Source organism: Palaemon carinicauda, chromosome 30 (genome assembly GCF_036898095.1).
Source record: "Palaemon carinicauda isolate YSFRI2023 chromosome 30, ASM3689809v2, whole genome shotgun sequence".
Classification (NCBI taxonomy): Eukaryota; Metazoa; Arthropoda; class Malacostraca; order Decapoda; family Palaemonidae; genus Palaemon; species Palaemon carinicauda.
Window position 1 is genome coordinate 69,977,209 of NC_090754.1, and position 19,905 is coordinate 69,997,113.

General features: G+C 42.9%; 1 protein-coding gene across 4 annotated transcripts in view; it reads left to right on the forward strand.

The window, feature by feature from the left end:
- The window catches only part of LOC137623257 (ataxin-2 homolog), a 74,603-nt gene that overhangs the window by 19,545 nt on the left and 35,153 nt on the right, over positions 1 to 19,905 (forward strand). For 3 of the 4 annotated variants that reach the window (XM_068354009.1, XM_068354008.1, XM_068354011.1), the window contains exons 2-4: positions 3,367 to 3,472; positions 15,182 to 15,386; positions 19,261 to 19,391. In XM_068354009.1, the coding sequence (XP_068210110.1) occupies positions 3,367 to 3,472; positions 15,182 to 15,386; positions 19,261 to 19,391 (442 nt within the window). The remainder of the gene's footprint in view (positions 1 to 3,366; positions 3,473 to 15,181; positions 15,387 to 19,260; positions 19,392 to 19,905) is intronic. The other variant, XM_068354010.1, reaches the window with a different exon arrangement.

A 19,905-nucleotide genomic window follows, 5' to 3' on the forward strand; every position in this document is an offset into this window, starting at 1 on the left:
GTCTTCCTACACTGCCTCAGTCTTTTCATAGGGCTGCAGACACCACCCCTACCTTTCGACCCCATTTTGGTCAATTTAGAAGGGGCAGAGATAAAAGAAGAGTCAGGGGCTGCTAGGACTGCCAGGCAGCAGCAAGGCACAGACGGCTAGATAGGATGAGTACTATATTCCGTTTCTTGGCCCTCCCTCTCCTCTCACTCGGATACCAAAGACATTTATGTCTTGCCTCCCAAACTTTTCAAAACACCTCTCTCTCTCTATCTAGAGGTGAAGACAAAGTTAGAGAAGAGCGCGTTACAGATCGTACTGGATGGTTCTCTAGGCTTTCACAGACACCTCTTTTTAGTGGAGAAGGCATGTGCGGGTTGGAAACAGCAAACACTGTAGTATTGGCAGTAAGGAGGAACTACCTCAAGCAGACTCTGGATAGGAAGGATACATACTTTTAGATTCCAGTGTATTGGTCTTGTAGGAAGTTCCTCTGCTTCATCGTCGGGGAGAAGTCTCATTCCAAAGTCCTGTGCTTTGGACTGTTGAGGGCTCCCAGGTGTTTATGTTAATCTTCACACTGGTAAGCTTGGGCTCATGCTAACAGCATACGTCTACTAAACTACGTGTGTCACATTCTAACCCTAGTGATAGAAAAGTCCAGCCTTGAGCCCAGGTAGAGGATGGAGTACCTGGGTAGGCTGATGGCCACAAAAGGCGAAGATAGTTTCTTCGGGATTCACATCAGTAGCATAGGGATAGTAGGGCAAATTTTCCTCCTCAAACAATGTATTCCAGTGCTGTAAATTGTATAGTTGTTCAGATACCTCTCTTTCTGGAAAGTTTTGTTCATGAGCAACTTTTTAGTTCCTTCCAATGGTGCCTGAAGACACATTGGTAGGCAGCCACTGATTCCTCAACACTTACTTCTAGTCAACTGGGAAGTGAGGGAGGATCTAGTACGGTGGCTAAGAGATGAGAGTCTGTTAAAGGGAACTCCCGTTAAGTTTTCCCATCCGGAGATACTGCTCTTCACAGATGCATCAAAGGAAGAGTGGGGTTCCTACCTGAAGAAAGATTGCCAGAGGGTGTTAGTCCAAGGAGGAAAGATGATTTTACAAAGTATTAGAAATGAGAGCAGTAATCCTGATCCCAAAATCTTTCAGCACCATCTAATAGGTCACTCAGTTGTGTTGATGAATGACAACCTTACCTTATGTTTTACAGCTCCTTTGGCAGTTGACAGAACAAGCTCACTCCTGGGCACTGGACAACTGGTCATAGATGTCTGCAAGATTCATTCCGAGTAAAGGATTTTAATCGCCGACAATCTTTGTCATCAGGGTCAAGTGGTATGAGTGGAGCAATTGAATCGTCCTCTAGTAGTAAAGATGATGCTGACTTTGTGGGGAAACCACCGATAGACCTGTTTGCCACAAAGCTTAACAACAACCTTCCAATTTACAGTACTGTACTGTTCTCCAACTTCAGATCCAGCAGCTGTTTAAGAGGATCACTTCCAACACCAGTGGGATGACTTCGTTGCTCATTTTTTCCTCTCTTTTGTGTGTTTCGAAGCGCATGCAGAAGTTCTACAGCTCACTGACATACCTTTCTCTTCATTATTGGAGATTGTACAGCGCCGCCTCCGAGAAAGAAGCTGTATGAAAGATGTCGGTTTGTTTCCGGGAATCCTCTGCCGCAGTCTATCAAGTAAAGTGGGCCATTTTCTTTATAATTGGTGCCATTAGAAGGGGAAACTCTAGGGAGAGCCCCTCTGTAGATTATTTTTGTCTACCTTTGCCAAAAGCTCTTTTCCATTGAAGCGGTGAAGGGCTATCGCTCAGACTTGAGCCTACATTCTGATTTAGGGCCTTGGATCTTTCCATATTGGGAAAATTGTCCATGCTCAGGAGGAGTTTCAATCAATCATACCAGCCAAGGGAACTCAGACTACCACAGTCGGATGTAACCAGAGACCGTAGGTCTTCTTTAAGGTCTCCCTATGGAGCAATATGACAAGTGTTGATAAAGAACAATGGCCCAAAAACTTAGACTATGGCTAAGGGATGAACTTCACGGTATGTCCCATAGTGTATCTCATTTTGAAAGATGGAGAAAGGTCGCTCTTACCAGCATTCCATTGTTCATGGCGAAAACTTGGAATCCTGCTGTTGGAGACTCCAAGTTTTAGTCTTTCTCCATCTCTTCACTTAGGGATGTGACTGACAGTCCTGAGAATTTGCTTCTTTGTCCTGTGAAATGCAAGTAGATGCTACCTGAAGAGATATTCAAAATATCTTTGTTAGTGCCAGCAGAACTTAGATTTCAATGAACACCATTGCCTTCTGGCTTTGTAAAATTGTTATAGGGTGTATCCCAAAGTAGAGAATCCCAATAATTCAGTTCCAGTATGAGCCCATGAAGTCAGAGGAATTGGCTTGACTCGTTTTTAGGAAGAACTTGTGAGTGGCACAAGTATTAAAGGCTGAAGTATGGGAAAGTCAGACAACCTTCACTGCCCACTATCTGTGGGAGTGTACCCACAGGACGTTAGACGTGTGTAGGTTGTGTAGTATACCTAGCTCCTTTCGGGACAAGAAACATCTCGTCTAATGTATGGGGCAACATCAGGCTAGGATAAGTGGTAAAATGTCTGGTCCTTTATCCTCTTTTCTTTCCTCTTGCTTGGGGGTGTAGCAATCTCATTGCTGTATATCCTTGATCGCACGGTGATGCAAGTACATGCCACAGTGAGCACAGTTTTGTAATGGTATAGAAGTATCTTCCCCGTTCTTCTGTACAAGGGGGAGGATCCCATGACTGTATCCTTACAAGGATTTGAGGTTCTTCTATGACCATCTGTTCATAGACAGAAACATAGCTTACCTCTGAGATCCTTATCTCAAGTTATGGTCCGTTGCTTAAAATCCCAGGATTTTAAACCAGCCAATTTGTTGATAGAAGCTTCCTCCCACCTCATGAGTGCCTTATTGTTGATTTTATTGGATAGGCATGTTTAAATTGATGGGTTTATATTACAAGAATTTATTTTTTTTAGATGATGATGTATTGTATATTCTGTTGGACATCAATTTAAAAATATTGAGGCTACCTTGATCTGAGTGGTCAAGAGCTTACCTTATTTAATCAACCCATAGTTGCTGTGATATTCTGGAAACATGTTTTAAGTAGTTATGTTTGCTGTATTTCTGTATTTTATATGAATTTTCAATACTTTCATAGAAATTTACATTATTATTATTTCAAAATCCATTACTTTGTACCATGGAACTTATTGTTCAACATTTATTGGTTCATGGAGATCTGTTTTTTAAGTAGATCAGCAGTATTCATATTTTATTTGTTTAATTTCAGAGGTGGTCGTGGAAAAGGTGTAGATAGACAAATACCAGCAGATGGCGTTTACACGAACCACCGTTTCATGCAGTCGGTCGGAGCTTTAGTTGGCCTTCCAGTTTTGGTGAGTTGTGAAAGCAGTTATTTGAATTTTTAAACATTTTCTTATGGTTAGTTCCATAATAGGAGCACTGCATTGTAATAAATTTGGGATTACAGTAGTCCCAATATTGTCCCATTAACTTCACTATAGCTTGACAGGTGAATTTAAACCCCATTTGTACCGTAACTGGAATACAAACCACGCTATTTAAAGTGGGTAATTACTTTCGGCGTAGCTGAAAGGACGAGCCATAAAAATTTAACGAGGGATTATTACCCCACCGCTAGTTAGCAGGGGTTAGGGAGGGTAGCTAGTTACCCTCCCCCCCTCACACGTGTGTTGTAAGCTTCACTTTGCTTACGGCTCGGGTGCTAGACGGACGTGTCTGCTGTCACCCTCGCCTACACGACAGCCATTAATCATTGCTTTTACTTTCTCTTTTTTGTAGAATGTTGTGAAGTTGGCCTCTACAATGCGGAAGTGCCCTTGTGGGACCTTCATGTCTTCCATCGAGACGGATCCTCACACCTTATACCCTTATTGTAGGGGTCAGCGGTGTGAAAGTGATAACGTATGTATGGAATGTAGGGAGTGGCCTACCTCCCAGTGGGAGAGGTTTCCTCGGCGCCGGAAGAAGTCCAAACGGGATATTTCTCCTTCAAAGGTTTCTTTGAAGAAGGAAAATCCTAAGGACTCTTCTTCCGTAGCCCAAACCTCCTCCGAAGCTCCCACTCGGTCGGCCTCTCGTGAGAGGCTGTCGAGTGGTAGCATAGGCCATACTGTTGTTGACCGATCTCGGGGTTTGGGAGAGGGAGTTGCCTCCCATAGCGAGGCAGCTCCTCCTCTTCCTTGGGGGAGGATTTAATTATTTCTCCTGATGTAAATAATGATGATCTTTTGCAGCTTTGGGCTTCCTTGGGGCTTCAGGGTTCGCCCTCCAAGGAAGCCCTGTTTGACATGATCAGGTTGGGAGCAGCTGTCAAACAGTCACCGGCGGTAGCAGAGGTTGACCCTCTGTTTATTGTTGAGGCTGTTGTGGCAGACGCTTCTAATGAGTGTTCAAACCCCTGCTCCTGTTGTAGCTGAAGGTTTAACTCCCCCCTCCGAACGTCCTTCGAGGGAGGAACCAAGTCCTACGGTCTCTTCTGCGGGTGATTTCCCCCCCCCCTCCCCCCCCTCGGGGGAGTTCACCGACAGAGACTCCTTCAGAGGACTGCCGATGGTTTGCCTGCTGCTTCCAGGGGACGTATCCGACGTAAGGCTCGCCTTCCTCTTAGTCGCCGAGGTCTTCCTTCTCCTCACAAGGGTGTTGGGAGGCGCCTCTTCGGATCTTCATCCTCGCAGTCCCCCGCAGAAGAACCTCGTCCTTCAGCTACCGTTCCTGCTACTTCCTTGGACCTGGACCTCTCCGCAGATCGTTCGCGATCTCCTACGCCTGCCAGACCTGCTGACGCGCTGTGGGCGCCCACCCATCCCGTTTTCTAACGGGTACTGGTCCCTTTGGGGCAAAAGGGGCTTTCACACATTATGTGTTAGTCCCTGAAGCGCCAATGTTCGCCTGTGCGCCAGTGCACTATAGCGCGCAAGCGGTCACCAGTTGCTGTCTTCTCGCCAGTGCTCTCCTGCACGCCCACGATGTCCTGTTCGCCCTGCAGTTCCAGAGACTACTCGCCCACGATCTCCTGCTCGCCAACAGACCTCTGCGCGCCCTCGGTCTCCTGCTCGTCAGCAATCTCCTGCGCGCCAGCGCTCTCATGCTTGCCAACGCTCTCCTGCTCGCCAAAGCTTGCCTGCTCGTCGTCGTTCGCCTGCTCGCCCTCGATCTTCGGATCAGGGCTCCAAGGAGAAGTCTTCTTCCTTTCCTGCTCGCCAGCGCTCTCCTCCACGATCGCCGACTTGCCATCAGACCTCGCCTGCTCGCCATCCCTTGCCTACGTGCCATCACGCGCCCACTGCCAGAACTTCTGTTCCTGATACGCGCCCGCGCGCTAGGGCTAATTTCCCCTGCACGCACGCGCCCTACGGCTTCGCCCTTACGGGCCCTTCATCAACCTGTAGCTGCACCCCATCCGAGGTCCCCGGAACGCGCTAACGCGCCCCGTCACCTACGCGCCCTGTCGCCTGCGTGCACACGAGCTCCTCCTGCGCGCCATCTTTCGCCAACGCGCGAACTCTCCTACGTGCCAACGCTTGCCTACGCGACGCCGCTCGCCTGTGCACCATCACTCGCCCCCTCGCGCTCCCTCGCCCACGCGAGAGCAATCGCCTCCCGAGCTAGGCAATGGCCTATCGCGCGAGCGAGACCCACAGCGCGTTCCCACACAGGATCCGGCAGTACGACGCGTCAGGTCATCTTCATCGCGTCCCCTCCCCCCCCCAGCTAAGACCGCGGAGAACGTCCACGAGTCCCCCCAAGAAGAACCTTTGGGGACTGGAGAACTTGCTGCTAGTCCATCAGGAGGAGAGTCGGAGCATGCCTTTTGGCAAGTTTTGACTCAAATGGGGAACCTTAACGGATTTTCGGATACGGAGATTCCTCCTCGAGAGGGCAAGGACACGGTTCTGGACCGAGTCTTTGGTACTCAAAAGCCCCCTAAAACCAGCGCGGCTTTGCCCTGGTCCCAGGGGGTCAAGAGTGCCAGAGATAAGGTCGAGAGCCAGCTCTCTGAGCTAGCCTCCTCCAGCCGTTCCAGCCCTGGAAACAAACTCCTCCCACCTCCTCGTGTCCACCAGAGGAGGTACTTTGAAATCATCGAGGAGTCCTTTTTAGCTCTTCCCCTCCACCACTCGGTGGAAGAGCTCTCCAGGGGAGTCCCTCTCGAGAGAGACTCCAACCGGCCAGTGTCGTTCTCGGCCTCGGAGATTCTCTGCCAGGAGAAGGTAGCGAAGTGTGCCATGCAGGCCACTTCGTGGCTGGATATCTGGCTAGGATCTCTTGGCATCCTGATACGATCCGAAGACTTTTCTAAGGAGAGTACCAGGAAGGCCTTGGAGACCTTCCTTCTTTCAGGCACTCGTACCATCGAGTTTCTGGCCCACCAAGTCTCGAACTTGTGGGCTAACACTATCCTGAAACGCCGTGATATGGTGTCTGAAAGATTCAACTCAAAAGTCCCCAACACCGAGGTCAGTAAGCTCAGACATTCCTCCCATTTGGGGAGTGCAGTAGTCTGTTTGAGCCGAAAGATGTAGAGCAGGCGGCTGAGAGGTGGAGGAAGTCCAACCAGGACTCCCTCCTCCTGAGGATTTTAACATCAAAGCCCTGTAAGCCTCCAGCACCTCAACAACCTTGCCCTGCAAAGATGACAAAGCCGGCAATAGCAGCAAAGGCAGCGGTGTCCAAACAGCCCTTTCCCGTCAAGGACAGGAGAGGCAAGAAGTCCTCCAGGGGAGGCAAAAATCCTAGGGGGAGTGGCCGAGGCCGCAAACGCTAGGATTGGCAGTCCACCAGTGGGGGAGGGATGCCTCCAAAGTTGCGCGAACAGGTTGCAGCAACTCGCGGCCGATTCCTGGACGACCTCCATGATCAGCCAAGGATATCGCATCCCGTTCATAACATCTCTTCCTCCCCTGACAGCAAATCCAGTGTCGTTGAGCTCTCTTGCCATGGGATCGGCAAGAGGGCAAGCCCTGTGGGCAGAAGTCAAGACCATGTTGAAGAAGGACGCTCTCCAAGAGGTCGTCGACGGGTCCCCAGGCTTCTACAGTCGACTCTTTCTGGTAAAGAAGGCATCTGGAGGCTGGAGACCAGTTATCGACCTCTCAGCTGTGAACAGGTTTGTCAAGCAGACCCCGTTCAGCATGGAGACTGCAGACACGGTCAGACTCGCAGTGAGACCTCAAGACTTCATGCGCACACTGGATCTGAAGGACGCGTACTTCCAGATCCCAATCCATCCGTCTTCAAGGAAGTACCCAAGATTCAGCCTAGACAACAAGATCTATCAGTTCAAGGTGCTGTGCTTCGGTCTCTCCACAGCACCTCAGGTTTTCACCAGAGTGTTCACCCTGATATCTTCATGGGCACACAAGATCGGCATCTTTTATCTGGACGACTGGCTGATTTTAGCAGACTCGGAGTCAACCCTTCTTCGACACAGAGACAAACTTCTGGGGATTTGCCAAGATCTAGGGATTATGGTAAATCTTGAGAAGTCTTCTCTGCTTCCTTCCCAAAGACTGGTATATCTAGGCATGATATTGGACACCAATCTCCACAAAGCATTCCCATCAGACGACAGGATAGCAAGGCTGAGGAAGGTCGCAAGTCCTTTCCTCAGACGAGACGAACTCCCAGCCCAATCGTGGTTACGTCTCCTCGGCCACCTCTCATCCTTGGTCCGTCTAGTTCCCAACGGTCGCCTCAGAATGAGATCCCTGCAATGGCGATTCAAGTCCCGGTGGAGTCAAGGACACGATTCCCCGGACTTCTTGATCCCTATGGGTCTTGCGGAACGGACGGACCTTCAGTGGTGGGTGGCAGACAAGAACCTACGAAAGGGACTGGATCTTCTCGTCCTCCCCCCCGGATTTGATGCTGTTTTCGGACGCCTCAAAGAAAGGGTGGGGGCCCCACGTTCTGAACCACAGGACCTCAGGCCTGTGGTCAGAATCAGAAAAGTGCCTCCATATAAATCTGCTAGAAATGAAGGCTGTTTTTCTGGCCCTTCAACAGTTCCAACAGCACCTGGCGGGTCACTCTGTGGTGGTGATGAGCGACAACACCACAGTAGTGGCTTACATCAACAAGCAGGGAGGTACCTTTTCAGAACAGCTATCCCATCTTGCAGTAGAGATACTGAGATGTACCGAAGTCCACTCGATTCCACTTTTGGCTGGCTTCATTCCAGGCAAAAGGAATGTGCTCGCTGACAGTCTGAGCAGAGCGTCTCAGATAGTGAGTACCGAATGGTCTTTGGATCGTCAAGTAGCCAACAAAGTCCTGACTTTGTGGGGTTCCCCGATCGTGGATCTGTTCGCGACAGCATTGAACTTCAAACTGCCGCTGTACTGTTCCCCAGTCCCGGACTCCAAGGCTCTCTGGCAAGATGCTTTCCAACAAGGGTGGGACAACATCGACGTATACGCTTTTCTCCCGTTCTGTCTGATGAGGAGGGTACTCGACAAGACCAGACTTTCGGTTAACCGCTCGATGACTCTCATAGCTCCGCTGTGGCATCATGCGGAATGGTTCCCAGACCTTCTGCAACGCCTAACGGAGCCTCCGAGAGAACTCCCTCCACGACACGAGCTACTCAAACAACCAGACGCCAACATCTTTCACAAAGCTGTAGCTTTGCTTCGGCTTCACACCTGGAGACACTCCAGCATCTCCTCGCAGAGAGAGGATTTTCGCAACACGTTGCGGAAAGGATGTCTGGACCTGCGAAAGTCATCCGCAGGGGTCTACCAGGCGAAGTGGAGAGTTTTTTGTGGTTGGTGTCGTGGAAGGGGTATCTCTCCACTTGATGCCACTATTCCAGCAATAGCGGAGGTCTTCGTGTATTTGCGAGAAGAAATGCGCCTTTCAGTTTCGGCAGTGAAAGGCTATCGCTCAGCCTTAAGTCGAGCCTTCAGGCTCAAAGGAGTGGGCATTTCTTCTTCGCTAGAACTTTCCCTACTCATACGTAGTTATGAACTTACCTGCCCTCAGTTGGAAGTGAGACCTCCTCCATGGAACGTGGTTCGAGTTCTCAGGTCTCTTAAGATACCTCCCTACGAACCATTACGCCAGGCTTCAGATCGCCACCTGACTTGGAAGACGGGGTTCCTACTAGCTTTGGCGTCAGCCAAGCGAGTTAGCGAACTTCATGTTCTCTCATATGACATCGCACATTCAAGGGGATGGGGGGAGGTAACGTTCAGCTTCGTCCCTGAGTTTATTGCTAAGACTCAGAATCCGGGAGTGCCAGACTCTCGCTTTGACTCCTTCCGGATTTCGAGTCTTTGTTCCGTAACAGATGACCCAGACCATCTCCTACTGTGCCCAGTAAGGAGTCTGAGGCTATACCTGAAGAGAACAGCTGCAGTTTGTCCCCAAGTGCGGTCTTTCTTTGTCAGCTCTGGGAGATCGAAGAGGAGGGTTACCAAGAACACCATCTCAGCATGGATTCGAAAGGCAATCCATCTGTCCCTGAATCCTGACCCTCCTCCATCACGTCGTCCTAGAGCTCATGATGTCAGGGGAGTAGCTACCTCCCTGGCCTTCAAGAAAAACTTCTCAGTGACGCAAGTTCTGCAAGCAGGGGTGTGGAAGAGTCAAATGACCTTCACAGCCCACTACCTGCAAGACATGACCCACAGGAGGCTCGATACGTTCTCTATCGTCCCTGTGGTGGCTGCACAACAGCTGGTTTAAACTTCAGGCTCCATAATGGACAAGTAGCAGAGGGTTGAGGGCATTGTTACCCAGATTTAGTCTGCATGAATGAAAAGGTATGCCTGGCCCTTATTCTTTTCTTCATCCTCACGTCTCTTGGGAAAGCAGCATCTTGGGTTCTCTGCACGGCTGACCTCAAACCACTGCAGGTAAACCATGTTCCCTTGTGTTCCTAGTATTAAGTTAATACTGTCGCGTCCCCATACCCTGATGAGGTGGTATTGGGAGAGTCCTAGCCTAAAGTTTCCATCTAAGGAACTTCAGGTCAACTTCCTAGGACGAGTCGCACTTTTTTCCTTCACAAACAACTTACGTAGGCCGCAGCCCTTGCATAGCAAGGTGCGAGCGAGGTGCAGGGACTCTTTATTGTTGAGTGCTGACACACTCAGATTATGAGTCCCCGGGCAAAGCCAAAAGCCAGTATGGCTGGGACTTGTTCCACTCTTCCTAAGGGTTAAGTCACCCACTTTAAATACTGTAGCGTGGTTTGTATTCCAGTTACGGAACAAATGACAAATTCGTAGATAATTTGTATTTTTCCTAACTATACAAACCTTAGCTATTTAATCAAACTTGCCCGCCAGCCCTGTCCTCCATGAAGTCCTACCTCTAAGCTAAGTGAAGCATACAACACAGGTGTGGGGGGGGGTGGTAGCTAACTACCCTCCCTACCCCCCGCTAACTAGCGGTGGGGTAATAATCCCTCGTTAAATTTTTATAGCGCGTCCTTTCAGCTACGCCGAAAGTAATTACCCACTTTAAATAGCTAAGGTCTTATAGTTAGGAAAAATACAAATTATCTACGAATTTGTCATTTTCAACTTAGAGAGTATACATCAGGGCGTCTGACCACCTACAGTAGGCCTATATTGTATGTATAATTATTTGTATATAGATTAAATATGATTTTGATAACTGATTTGTTCTGACACAAATACAAACCATTGTTCTTTAGATAGGAGATAGAAAATAGCGAAAGCCGAAACACCTCTATAAAATCTTAATGTGGTTTCGACAACTTTACCGGTTGTTAGTAGTTGTAGCAATGAAGTAGCACTCTGGTGAGTGGTACTCCAGCACTTGCCCTTTGGGCTGAGGTCTTGATGTTTGGCTTGCCCTTTCCTCCAGAGTGGTGAGTTCACAGACACCAGGAGTATATCCAGTCTTCTCAGCCATAGGGACAAGACAGTGCGCACCCCAAGTTCACGCTTGCCCATCCTCTCCCTTTTGAGTGTGTCGACCCTAGGGAACCTTCAGCGGCTTCCCTCGCAAGCGTGAGAGGTTATCCTCACCTGGGAGTTCATCCCTCCAGGTGGCTCATAGGCATCAGCACTACTCATTGCCTGTTTGCCATAGCTTTTCAGAGCTCTTGGATAATACATGGAGCAATCATTCAGCAGACAGGTGGGTCTCGCAGCGTGATACCTCGTTTTGCGAGTCTCCAGCGTGAGCAGGCTACTGTCCATGCTCGCCAGGTGCAATCTCCATCACTATCACCTGGCTGGGTTAAGAACTCATCTCGCCATCCTCTTATACTCTGCTCAACCCACTAAGGAGTCTTTGCCTGCTCAGGAAGGGTGCTTTAAATAGCCATGCTCATACTAGCTTACTGCTTCTTGCTTCCTACCCGTTTTAGGCCAGACTATTGCAAACTGTTGTTTGTCTCACTGAAGGTTGTAGCGCCAGGCTAACAAGGTGCGAGCCCTTGATGCACCATATGCTCCCTTAATGTGTCTGACAGTCCATGCAGTCTACTTGTAAGTTCATGTTGATCTAGGTAGAGGCTTGTCTATTAAAGGGAATTTTTAATGCGCCCTCTGCAGGTCCCCACTGCTTTCCCAGACCTTCTAAAGATGTTTGCTGGATGTGGGTATGCACTCAAGTCCTCCCATGTCTCTGAGGTGCCTTTCTACCTAAGGCTCTTTCAGCTCCAGCTCACAATCACCGTCCTTCGGAGCCTATTCCTGGACCGGATTACCAGCTGGAATCAAGTAGGTTTAAACCAAAGCTGCAGTATCTTTTGCAACATTTGAAGCAAGAATTTCCCCCCTCCTAGTCCTCGTTCTCATGGCACAACTCAATTACGACGTTGACCTATCTTGGACTCGATCAGGTTGGGGTTTTGAGATGGAGAATGGCTGTGAATCAGACAATTCTATGGGTGAGCTTCCAGCGCCAGACAGTTCAATGGCTCCTGATGTGTAAGAAGGAAAGTCCTTGCAGGCACAAGACTTATTAAGAAGAGAGACGAGGTAATAGACATTTACCACCGTGCTCCCAAGGCCAGTAGGTCAAGGTTAGAACTTCCAGGGTCTAAATTTGCAGCTGGGTATCTTGCAAAAGTTGCTCTATGAAATTACTTCCTTCTCTCTTTGTGAGGCAAAGGAAATATTCTTAATATCATGAATGATGATTTTTCTTCTCTGTCCTTAGAGCAGTTTCAGCCCTGGCCCAGTGCTTTAATGCAAAGCTGGCAGTCCAGTCAGTGGTGTTTAAAAGTTTTAAAGAACACTGTCCTTACTGGTGCAAGATCAATGAAGTTTAGCTGCTAACACAGCCAAACTGTGGGCTATTTGTGATATAAAGAGACGTGATGCTGTCGTTTCTAAATTCCTGAGGCAGGTGCCAAGGAGGGAGATTAGTTTTCTCCAAAATTCTCTCCTCCACAGGGCAGTAACATCTTGGCCTCCCACTTCTACACCTACCGGGCCTAAGGTTTCTCTGGCACCAAGGCAAGGCTATAAGAACATCAGGTTTGACCAAAGGCTATATCAGCCTAAGAGAGGTAATCCCCAAAAGCTGTCCTTTCAGAACAAAAGAAAGAGGATGAGTGCGGGAGAAGACCTGTAGGACGTGGTTGACGTCTCCGCTAGGGGCGGCTTCCTTCTCACCGTATCACTAGAAGGGGGGAATGCCTGAGACTCGGGTGATAGAGATGGTATTGCCGGGGTGGTGAACCCTGGACTGTAAGTGTCCTCTGATCAGGTTACATAGTCCCATCTTGCACACTCATGCACAGATTTAGTAAATCTGTGTATTAAAGTTCCACCCAGTTGGAAGAGGACTTCTTCCCACCATGGGATGAGTTTCCTATGTAAACAACAAGGGTTTGGATGTCAGAAAAAATGAAAAATTTGAAAGTAATTTGTATTTCTTCAAGCTTAACAAACTTGGATTTTTTACACAGTTTATCTGCTAATGCCTATTGCAAAAAGTCCTTTCTCTAACCAAAGTGGAGTCCTTGTAAATGAGCGGGGTGTTGGTGCTTCCCCACCACCAGCGTTAACAACCGGATTGGTGGTTAACACCTGCTTAAAATTGCTTATAGAGAGTGCTCCAACTTGTGTTATTTTCTGTCTATGTAAAGATCTCAGGTTCTTATTGTTAGGAAAAATACATATTACTTTCAAATTTGTCATGTTTCACTTTTCTGTATCCAATAATAATGATTGTAATACATATGTTCACATCAGTATTATGTAATCAAAACATGGCCAATATACGTCTCTTCCATTGTTTACGTTTGTAAGCTCTTCAAGATTACCATCTACGGCTTCCAAATTAGCTGATTAACTCAAATTAATGAATAATTTTTTTCATGCTAAAAGAAAGTTATTACTTGAACTATCATTTTTATTTTTTCAGGTAATTTTTATTAAAAGTACTTTTCTCAAATTTTATGTACAGGCTGTTGATTTTAATGGCATATAGAAGTATGTGGGTGTTTCATCCCTGTTGCCAGTGCACGTTAATTTTATAGTCTTTACCTTTGTGGTGCTTGTTAACAAAACATATATTATTGACTTTTCCATCTTATTCTGTGGGGGGTTTTTGTGCAATTTGGTTTGCCTTTGCATGAACCAAACAAGGTGGAACATATGTCATATTCAACTTATCATTTGTAACAACTATGGTAATTGTTTACTATGGTTGTTCATTGCAAAACAGTTGTTTGTTCCTTTTTCTTTTATAGTTGTATGCTTTGCTAATGTTACTTATTTCATTCCATCTCTTACTTTTTAGATTGAACTAGAAGTTGGGATAGAGGTATAGAAAAGATAAGTTAGTTTATTATAATTTGGTCTCTAAAAACGAACTCATGGTACACGAAGCACTTGATAACATTATTTTTTGTGGGTGAAAATTTGCCGCTAGTTTTACACAAGTATATACAGTATTAGTGTAATTTACTTAATTAATATTTAGACCCAAAAATTACTATAATGAAAAGTAATTAAAATATGCAAATTGTAAAACATCTCCCCTCAGAACCCTGTGATATAAAGAGGAGACCACGATATAGATTTACATGTAATATATTTATAAATTATTTACTGAGGAAGCAATAGGTGAACCATGATATGATGAGGGATTACCATACATATATATGGAAAGATTGATTATACTGTTTCTGGTATCATCAACACCTCTTGTGCTTCATTTGCACGACTATTGCCTTTTCTTATGCTTGGTTGTATGATTTTCTCTGGTTTTCCTTGTGTGGATTGGGGGTGGGTATTCGCCTACATTGTCATTTGCCACCAGCACTCGATTAGAAACTGGCTGTTTGCAGGCATCCATAGAAACACATGCATTTCATATCTGTCACTAGTCCATAGAAAATTGGCCTGTGTTGGGGGGGACCCCAAAGAGTTAAACATTGTAAAAAGGTAGATCATCATGCATAAATATTCATGAGTGGCAATGTGCTGTGTATCAATTAGTGGGACTAATTATGGCTACCTTATTCTTAAAACATTTTGGTGAAAATTTATTATTCATAGCCTTCACAGGAAGTCCTTAATTTTATCTTTAAAAGAGATATTTTGGTAAAGTTCCCTTATGTAGAAAGTTTAAAAGTTTTAGATATTTTTCTTTCTCTAATGCTGTATCCTACAGGAGATATATTGGGCAGGTTTAGGATGTATTAAAATTATTTATGCCATTTGAATAAGAAAGTAATTTTCATCTCTTTTGTTTTGATAGGTGAATACTATATGGCAGACAAAAGATAAGATTGCCTACTTAAAAGATGAATTTCAGCAATGACCCAGAATAATGTTTGCATAGACATCTTTTATATTAGTTTCTTTGGTGGAAAGCAAACAAAACTACAAGCAATCGTTAGTTAAATTTGTTACTTGAAATACAATTTATCAACATTGTTATTGTGCAGATTTAGCACATTTCAATGCCAAATAAGTTTTAATATTAAGTATGTTATATTGCAGTTTTATTTTCCAGATTGAGAATTACTATCATTGTTGCTAAAATTTCATTCAATTGATGTGTTTGTTCATTTGCCCCTTTGTCAACGAGTGTTACATTCATGTCTGTTTTTTTTTTGACAGATTCAAACGAAAACCAATGACACTATTGAAGGTGTGTTTACTACATTTAGTCCTAATTTTGACCTGGTGTTAGACATGGCACACCCAGTCACCAGGTCAGATTCCACCATCAACCCTGAGACCATCAAAAGGAAGATGATTTTCTCTGCCAATGATATCGTAACTATAAAAATCAACAATGTGGATCTAGATTATGCTACTAAAGGTAAGGCTTTGTTTAGATACTTTTGTCTGGAAGGTAGTGTTTATTCTCATGTTATAGTAATAGCCTTCATTCTTTTATTTGTGCAGGTCGGGGTAAGTTCTTAGATTTGCAGTTAATTTGCTGTACTAATTTATTTGATATAGTATAACCCGAAGAAAACTGAGGTGATGTAAACGGTGATAATTTACTGGACTGTGGTTAAGTATAAAAGGTATGCTAGTCTACTTCAGGTTTTATGCGTATATTCTAGAAAAAAAAAGTCGCATCATCTCTGGCTGGGAATGACCAGATTGCAATACACAAAGGTTCAGATTATTTAACTCTAGTTTAATTGATTCTGTGAACAGTCTTTGCCTGGCTATTGTCTAACCAGAATTTCTTGGCCATTTGAGCAGGGCAAGGTTGGTGCCTGGCATTGCCAGATAAAATCGTTCGAATTAATTTGCTCAATACAATGTTTGAATGAACTTTAGATCTGAATCATAATAGATTAGTTATAGATTTTCTTTTTATAATATGCAATCTTTTCAAAGTGTTCTTGAACTCTATAACAATATATAAACAATACTTTTTTTTAAAGAAAAATTTGCAGAACTTTTCTTTGCATTACCAGCTCTTAAGGGGCAGGCAGAGATTATCAAGCCCCATTTGGGTGATAGTCCTCCCGTTTAACAATCTCCACCCACAAGATAGAAGAATAGTTGCTCAGAATATTAATTGTTATATCTTACGTATTTGTAGAAATAATTGAATATCAAATGTTATTTATAACTATATTATCCCAGCAATTGTTCACAAGATGATTATAGAATTCTCTGTGTACAAAAAGGGAATTCAAATTTTTATTTTAAGTAAATATTTCTGTTAGATATGGTATTCAATCGAAAGGGATGTTTTTTTTTTAGCACTTGATAAATATTAGTTAGCAGAGCTTCAAATTTCAGTCTTTTTCATAAACTAAAGCAACTTATGACTATGATAATTATATACTAAAAAAGGAATGTATGATTAATCTGAAAATACTGTAAAGTTTGTGAATATGTAGATTTCAAAATCTGAGTAAACAGAAAATTGAAAGTGTGTACGAGTGTTGGGCAGAGTAAAGTCGATTTAGAAAGTAGAATTTCTTCCATGAAAGATTCAAGAAAGGAATTAATATACTTTTTTTTTTTTATTGTAAGACAGCTTTGGACGATAGGAAAAGCCTTTTCACTAAACTGAAGAGATATTACACTTTCATTTCTACCATGAGTAATTATTGGAAACTCAGAATTTTTTTAATTAAAGAATAACATTTCTTTAAATGTTATCTTAGTAATTTTTTTTTTTTTTTTTTTCAAAAATAGACCTAGTTGTGTAAATACCTGAGGAGATTTACTAGATATGTTTTGGCAAGAAGACCCAAACAGAATTAAAACTGGTTATTGTAAGGAAATACCAAGAAGGCTTAGAAATGGTGAAGCTATTAACTTTGTGTAATTAGTCATGTGATTGTGCTTTAGTCAGAAGTACCTATTATAATTATATTGCTGAAGGTATAGAATTTGACAATTTGGAAATTATCATTGGTTTAGTGAGAAGCATTGCTTTGAATTACAGTACCACTGTCTTAGTGGGTAAATCATGGTCAGGTACCACCTAAAGTTCTTAACCAACTCTATTGAACATGATTTGACTTCAATGTGAAATTGTCTGAAAGTTTAACTGCCTTTTGCAGCAAAATTTAATTTTGAATTATGCATCATCACCAAGAGGTTTTGAAGAGTTTTCATATTGAATAACTGGCATTAGTGTGGAGAGATGATATTTAGTGTCGTTATGAAGTATGATCAGTAATGGCCTTCAATTATATATCTTGGATATTTGTTATCCTTGCCTGCACATTATATTTGAGTTTAGTACTACTATAGTGTGTGTTTAGCCTCCTTCCAAGACAAAATTTTTTTTAGTTATTTTATGCACCCCGGAGGGTTTTGTTTAGTTGTCATTTTTTTCTGTTTGGGAGCTTTTTGCTTAGGATGTTTTAGGGGTGTGATTTAGTTGATGTAGGTGCGTTTGGCAATGATGAATTTCCATTACAGTATTCTAGTTGACTTATAATTTTATCACATTAGTTTCATAGCTATGTTTATGGTTTGTACATTCCCATTGCTATGATGTTCTGTTGATGTACATAGGGATTTTGGTTTTTATCCTGGTAGATTACAATTGTAAAGTTTTATTTTTTTTTTTTTTTTGAAATTGCCAGAAGCCAGCCTTACCTAGAACATTTTATGCTTATATTTATTTTTTTGTATACTGTATATTAGTTTTTATTTAAAAATTATCTCGTAGTAATGACCCAGTGTGGCATTTTCACTGACTTTTATTAGATGGTAAACTTGTGAATTTATTTATTTGATATTACTCATAGTACACAAGAAACCTTTTGTTAGTCCACACAAGATAATGAGTATTTTTAACATATGTAGTATACAGTCATTTCTTAATTGTATAAAAGGTCCCTTCAGAATTGAATATTTGCTCTTGTAAAATTCTCTTGACTAAATTCCCAATTATTTGATGTTCAAATAGTTGAAGCTACAAAATTAGGCTTTAGTCAGTTTGTAATTAAAGCCTCCCTTCTGCGGAGTTATTTTTTCTTAACTGAATTATTAATTCCATTAGAAAATCTTGGTTAAAAAGAGCCATTAGTGGAAAGGATCTTGAAGTGTTTATGATTTAGCAGTCGATTAAGATGATAGATTTTAGTTTTTATATTTATTTAAAGTATGTTGCGAAGCTTCTCAGTTTAATCTGTAAATTGTGATGTAGCAGCATCTATTTTGATATGCAAGTTAGATTTGTTATAATGGATTTAGTAGAAATAATTATTCTCTATACTTTGTTAACCAAAACTTTGGAAATATTAAAGGATATATATATATGAAAAATACATCACAGTATTTTATGCGTGGACCTTCTTTATTTTATACTCTTTTAAACAAAAGGCTTTCAATTTAGTTGCATCATTTTTGGCTATAGTAGAATTTTTATTTTTGTTTACACACACACATTGACACTAGTTTTCTAAGAATCAGGATTATTACCATTTCTTCATAAATAGGCAAAGGGAGATGACTAATATTTATGCGTAAGTAAATCACCATTTTGACAAGTCTAATGGCATTGCAAACCTGGAGGTGAAATACCATTGTTTCTCATCACAAACATAACCTTTGTTACGTTTTAGTCTTAGATTGGTAGCAATATGAGGCATTTGCCTTGTACAAATATAGTCATGTTGGTGATTAACAGTATATTAGGAAAACTCTTGCCATTTTATGCATTCGCTGGAAGTTTTAGTTTGCAGTACGTATTAAAAAGCACACCGCCCAATTCTGGTACGTATAAGGTTTGTTATTGCCCATTTGGTATTAACTTGTTTTGAATCGCACTTTTTTATGACTCGAAGGCATGTGGAATTTAGATTGCAATAGTTTGTTTTTCTTTTGTTTATGTATTATTAGTATGACACACAGCTCTAGGACTCATCTTTTAAATTGTGTAATATTATTAGTGAATTGCAGTTATTGTTCCACCTGTATTTTTCTAATCTCGTAAGTAAGTAATCAGCTAGACTAAGTGAGTATGGTTTTTTCAAAATTCTGTGTGTGAATTCATGTACAAATTGTACCTTTACATATTACTGTATTATGAGCTGTGATTTGATCATTTGACATATTGAAGCTTGCAAATACTGTGCCATGTATTTTATACACTTTTGCGAGAAATTTAGAGATGTTATTCCAACTATATCTGTTATATATAAAGTCTATTTCCAAAAAAAAAAATTCTCAATGTTGAAAGTCTAAATCTTTTCATCTTCTTTCAGACGGGTTCGCAGTAGATCAAGTTATTAGTCGTTATAACGGTCAAGTAACTGAACGACCCTTAGAGCCTTGGCAGGGCGATGCTAATGCTGAGGATAACGTAGCTCTTGGAGAAGAGAGTTCGGTGAGTGGGGTAGGTGGTTTCTGGTGAGCACTATTTTTTAGATTATTTTCATGCTGACGTGATATTTGACTGCTTCCCTGCTGAATTGCAGCGTGTTGTTTGGTTGCATGTGATTTTTCATAACCTAAGAACGGTTGGTAAATTTCTATTCAGCATTGGATGGTTCTGAAAACTTTCTGTAGACTTTTCTCCCTTTTATAATTTGGCATTCTGTCAGGATTATTATTTTAGGAGGAATTATTTATCACTGAAAATGAGATAAATTAACTTTATTAAAAAATATTGATGCACCTGAAGCAGATAAAGACCTTGATATGCCCATGAATGAATTCAGTGTTTGAAAATGAAGCTATCATTAAAAAACTCAGAGATGGAAATAACCTGGATACGATGAAATAATTGTTGAGATGATACTGGCTGAAAATGAAGTGACCTCCAGAATACTTACAAGATTATTTTGTAGAATGTGGAATGAAGAGGCAAAATCTGATGAATGGGAGCTTGGAAATGCCATAAAAAGGAG